We start from the raw sequence: 5,951 nt of genomic DNA, 5'->3' as shown, positions 1-5,951 counted from the left end.
TAGGGGATGGGCTGTAGGGGATGGGCTGTAGGGGATGGGCTGTAGGGGATGGGCTGTAGGGGATGGGCTGTAGGGGATGGGCTGTTAGGGGATAGTGCGGTGACAAGATGAAAATACGGAAGACAACACCTGGAAGTCCAGCCTGGAAATACTCAAGACTGGGGGCGAGGAAGCCTAACATCATGCCCCAGAACATGGAAAGTTATAGGCAATCAGGGAGCCTGGAATGCTCAAGACTGGGAGTGAGGACGCCTAAGATCCATACCTTGAACCTCGTATACTCGGGGCAATCAGGGGCTCGGGGTGACAACACTTAGAGAAGGCGAGCCTGGAAATGCCTAAGCTAGGGAGTGAGGACGCCTAACATCATGCCCCAGAACCTCGTAAGCTTAGGGCAATTAGGGACTCCGGGGGAGGGGTTCCGGACATGTCCGTGGGCGCTCTCGGGCGACTCTTGGTCATGGAGGGTGATTGAAGTGGCAAGACTCGAAAGAAAAAGAGAAGAAAAATGAAATCGACGGGGCATTCGAGTCGCCGCGACAAGTGCGGAGAAAATTGGAGAAAGCGGGGTGGGGGGGACTGGGTGGGGAGCTGGTCGATTCTGATTGACGGAATTTGACCGGGCAGAATTCACCCTGCTCAGTACGATTGGCTGCCTCGAAACTCAAAATGCAAACGTGCAGACCTCGAATTTTCTGACAATTGAATTATTTCCATGTCGACGCCCGCCGTCCACCAGGCCAGAAATTGTGCGCCGAGCCAAAAGAGAAAAAAGGTCGTGGGCCATGCAGAAGATTGATATCATGTGTTGGTGGGAGGCTACAGATATCACGTCCTGAGAGATGGAATCGATGAATTATAGTACCAAGGACTATCTGGAACGGTTGCAGGAACAACAACAATGACATACCAGAGGTGGCGTCGACAATTTGACACGGGAGGGTACTGACACGGTAGGGTCCTGACACGAAGAATTGGTGCTGAGGTAGAGAATCCTGATCGGACGCAGCACGTACTGACACGGACGTTTGGCCCTGGCATGCAGCCAAATCTGAAACAGACACAAGCATGAAAACTCGCTCGCTTACTGAAACTCTCCTGAAACACGGCCTGCATGGCTAAGCGAGAAAATGGTGTTTTTCTTCTGCGGGCAGCCTGCTCGCCCTCGATGATCTGTCAAGTCCAGGTTGTAGAAGAGTGGGAGCCATTCTACGGCCACTGAGCTGCTTCTCTGAGAATGTGCGTACACAGTCAAATGCTCCATATTGCACACACTGACCTCCAAGGCCTTCGACTGTGCTGGAACGCGCAGATCTGGACCGGTCAGTATGATACTGTCCTTTCTGCTTGTGGCTGTCATTGCTTGCCGGCGCCAAACATTCAGGGCTCGAGGCGCCCTCAGCGTTCTATGCATTTGTTGACAAAGGCTTGTCTCGTGCCTGCAAGCCCTGAGGTATTGCAGAGATCACATTCTTTGTGTTCTGTCCGTCCCCGATGTTTCCAGATTCATCTCTTGCCAGTGTCTCGCGAGGTTTTTTTGCATGTGATTCGGTATGCAATTTGCCGTGGATGATTGCCTGCCGAACCGAGAGTGGGAATTCGGCTATTAAAGGTGTTGCCATGACGACCTCGCCAAGACAACCACGTCTGTACTTTCGGTTGACAGCCTTCGGCAAAAAAGCAGAATTCCGCGGCATGATAGGTGTAGGTCCAGACACTGTCCACAGCTGCGACTGACACAAACAACGGAGCTGTAGTCCTACACCTGATTCTTACAGCCAGTATGGAAGTTGTCGGATTCGCGCACGGTGTCGCTCCAGCGAGCAGAAATGCCTTTTTGAGCAGCTGGACTTGCAGCGTGGAATCTGGTGCAAGTTGCTTCTGACCTGACGGCGACTGACAGTGGATCTGCCGCTTTGGGACTAGCTTGGTATGCGCCTTGACTCCCTTTCCTCCCTTTGATGGAGGTGTCGAATCAATCACACAGGGCATTCCAGCCCCTTGATACAGCCAGGCAATGGCCAATGCTATGCTTCTGTAGATTGATTTCTGTGCAGAGAAGCGCAAAGGCCACACAAAATGGTTGTCACACCACATTGCCCGCAATTCGTTCTTGCATCGCCGAGGTTTCGATTCATCTGATCTTTCTCTTCGGACAATTACTGAATTCCAAACACTTTGTGTCGTCAGAATGCGAGCCCAAAAGATCAAGAGGTGTTGGCGTCAGAGCCAGTGCTAATACTGGACATCCTTCAAAGAGAATGTTACGGGTGAGGCTGGAATACTCCAGCGCCGCAGCAACGCAACAATGAACCCGACGCCACTTGATGAACAAAGTGCTTCGTATCACTCCAAGCTTCACATACCATATTGAGAGTGGAATGCGAGCGCGGCAAACCACCTTGACGCATGAACACCCTTCCAGGCGCCGAAGATTGCGCTCATTTCTGTTTATATCCCGTTATGCCAACCTCTTGCTTCTTTACCATGTCTCATTTCAGGAGCGTGTCTCGATAGATTCTCCGTCATTGAATGACACCTTGGTTTTCTGCTCACCCTGAAAGACTTTTCAGCATGTGGACGACGCGCATGCTCGGCCGCACAGACAGGTATGACTTGACCCATTTACGGCCAACGGTCCTCCTGGAAAAGGACGTGGAAATCTTCGACAATGGGTGGGGCACCAGATGGCTGTCTATATAGGCTTGACGAGTTAGGCCTGCAATCGCTGGATCTGGCCGAAAGGGTACCACGACCAAATTCTTTGGTTTCTCGCGCCCAGATGTCGGTATGGATCAGCCCAGGCCCTGGTTTTCGCACGCATACAAGAGCTTAGACTAGCTGAATGGATGTTTTCGTCCTGTATTCGTAGGCCACAGCAAAGACTTGCAAAGTGAACCACCTTCTCCTCTTTTCTTTGTCATACTGAACAGCTCCGAGATGGTATGAGTTTTGCTACAGCGAAGTGTAGCTGTCAGAAGGAGAGAAGAGAATAAAGCGCATGACGGAAGGTGCACGCTCGTGTCACGGATATCAAGGAACAAGATGAATTCGACAAGGTCGATGAGCCGCAGGCTATCCTGGAACAAGATGTGATCAGGAACGATCTGTCTAGTATTCGCTCTCTAAAAGCTCAACTGAACTAGTCTCTGTGAAAAGAAAACACTTGCAAGGTGCCTCTGGGCTGTTTGTATCCATGCATGTCTGTGGGTATTGGATTACATCGATGTCTGAGTTGCAGAAAGGTCTGCAATGAATCCCCATCAAGTATGCCAACGCTCAGCCTTGCGTTCTGTCCATGCCGCAGCCTCGTCAACTTCTCCGCCAATCACGCGGGGTCTTTGGGCTTTGTACGTGTACCCCAGTACAATACTCCTGACTACTTTGATGGCGTTTGTCCTCTCAATATCGACTCCCCCAAGGCTCACGACTGTAGTGACTGCGTACACCAATGCCACGAATTGTGTGTGATGATTGACTTCCCAGGCCGTTCCTCCCACGCACAGTGAAATCGAGTCATCAGAGGCAGTTTGGTGACAGGCTCGCTGGTGACTGGTGCTGTTAAAATGTGACTTGCTCGAAAAGCTCACTGGCTACAAAGGGGGAAAATCGCACTGCCTTTCACAATGGCAGTGACGAAAACCTGTTGGAACACTTCACCATCACTTCCTCAGGTCACTGCCTGGGGCAGCTTGCTCACCGGCCTTTGTGACACTGCCTGGGACCCATCCATTTCCTCTCCATAAATATCTCCCCTCTCCTCCAGCTCTCCCTCTTTCTCTCTCACACACCACCACATCTCCTCGCTTCTCTCCTCACAACTCTATTCTTCAATCTCCGAAATTCTTGCGAGAGGCAAGTAGGAGCCATGGGACTTTGTTAGAGTCCCATGGCTCCTACTTACCAACATCGAAGTCTTGCAAATTCTATCAACACTACACCTTCCCTTCACAACATACGATCCTGGTCAATCGCTATCTGCACTTAGCCATATGAGCAAGTCCAGCACATGCACCACAAAATCGACTCAACCTAATCTGGCCAAAACATCTGGGTCATCTTCTTGAACACGACAACATCTTCAACACCAACACCTCCAGACCTCAACTACTCCTGGCGATGACGCCACAGAGCCATTGATATTGGCTATATATAAAAATATCGGAGCCTGCTGCATCGGATCTTGCGATGGCTTGGCGGGTGCTGGGGGGGTCATTTAGCCGGTCGCTGCTCCTGCCCCTCATCGTGCTCCTGTCTGGTCCTCGTCCACGGGCCTATTCGCTGTTGGCTTCACCGACAGCCGACGTTCACCTAGCCCACAGCTCACAACCATGGCGAACGTGCAAGGCATCACGAAGGACAAGCCACCAGCGACATCCCCTAGCGACACCAAGACTCCCGACGCGTTGTCCTTGTCGACGGAGGCAAAAATGGAAGTCAATGATGTCTTCTTCCGTATCGAGCGCAACAGCAAGGGAGGGTGCAGAGGTCCGAGGTCCAAGCTTGGCAACAACAGAGGATTGATTACTTCGAAGCACTCGCCGCAGAGCAGCCACCGCCCATGGACCGCCAGATTCTATGGAAAATGGACGCTTTCACAAGAATCCTCAAGGTTCAGTCGGAGGCCAAAGCATGGTCGTAGGACCAGCTCTGGACCAAGATAGAGCCGTACAGATTGCGCGCACAACCTTCCCAGAATCTCCTCCGTGGACTCCTCCCGAAACAACTCAATCGTAGGCGACACGGTGATCTCAGTCGTGGGTGTGACGATTTGGACAGAGAATTGGGTGTCAGTCAGGCTGGTGTACGGCGAAGACTCCTGTCCCACCGAGTGCCCTACAAGGTTCCTCCGACGGCGCGAGATCTTCAAGCTAGACCTGAGCTCTCATACAAGATTGAAATCGCCGACAGCAGGTCCTACACGACAAACCCGAATCAGTATTACCGCCTCACCGCCACCTACGCGCAATTTGACAAGAAACTCGTCGTATCATCCAGGCCCAAAAGACTCCAGAAACGCTACTTGCCTCTCAACAGTGGCTCGCTGCGCCTTTAGCCTCGAGCGCACTGGTTGACACAAAACAATATCGTATCGAGAGCTCGTCTACTACAAGCGATGATGACATATTGGCGGGTATTGGTCCGCAACCTCCTCAGAAGGAGGCGACTAGTTTGGCCAACCCGAAACAGCACCCGAATCCCGCCGTATGGCAAATGCTTTATATATAAATCTACTCGTCAGTCCCTGTTCCTCTAGCTACAGAGAAGATACCTCCAGAGAATCCGACAAGCCAAGAGCAAAAGTGTCTCATTCGAGTGTACAACACGACTGACTTCTCAAAGCCGTCTTCCAACTACTGGGTACGATTGAAGTCCCAACTTACCTACGGTTCGATCGTCTTCCGCGAATTGGAGATATGATGTCCAGCACCGTGGCGCTACCTGTTTTGTCTACGACCAGTGTCAACGGACTGACTTCACAGACCTCGGCGACGATGGGTTCCATTATAGTCGTCTCTGGCGCGGGCGCAGAAGAAGAGGAGGAGGGGGGGAGCAGGAGCAGCGAGACCGGCGGAAGCGGCAGCAACACCAAACACACTGCTCCCTCTTCTTCATCATCTATTGCACCGAGCTCGATGCTGCTTTGACAATCTCCGAGTGAATGTCGTCAAAACGATCGTTTCTGCGCACGTGGCCCAGAGCGCAAAGATGATTCTGATCCCGCAGCACTTCAATGTGGAATTCAGCTCCTAGAGACACTGACAGATATGCAATCGGCGAACGAGATCAGCCAATCCGCTGCGACCGCAGAGCACAAGACGCTCCACGTGCTGGACAGACAATACCAGGGACTTGATGTGAAAGAGATGTCTCCTTTGGCTCAAGAGGGTCAAACTGTCGCTGAGATAGTCAATTACCCGAACAAGTCAAAGGGCAGCACACATGGCACT

The 5,951-nt window shown here is 51.9% G+C and overlaps 1 protein-coding gene across 1 annotated transcript; it reads left to right on the top strand.

Annotated features, from left to right (window-relative positions):
- Window positions 1-4,331: 4,331 nt before the first annotated feature.
- Z520_11731 (uncharacterized protein) lies at window positions 4,332-5,056 on the top strand (the record flags this gene model as incomplete). Its single annotated transcript, XM_016782219.1, has 3 exons — window positions 4,332-4,480; window positions 4,536-4,733; window positions 4,780-5,056. 3 exons carry the CDS (start codon window positions 4,332-4,334, stop codon window positions 5,054-5,056), a joined length of 624 nt encoding a protein of 207 aa, XP_016626678.1.
- Between the last annotated feature and the right edge of the window lie 895 nt (window positions 5,057-5,951).

Source organism: Fonsecaea multimorphosa (genome assembly GCF_000836435.1).
Source record: "Fonsecaea multimorphosa CBS 102226 unplaced genomic scaffold supercont1.42, whole genome shotgun sequence".
NCBI classification, from domain to species: Eukaryota; Fungi; Ascomycota; class Eurotiomycetes; order Chaetothyriales; family Herpotrichiellaceae; genus Fonsecaea; species Fonsecaea multimorphosa.
This window is presented reverse-complemented; position numbering and strand designations above follow the sequence as displayed.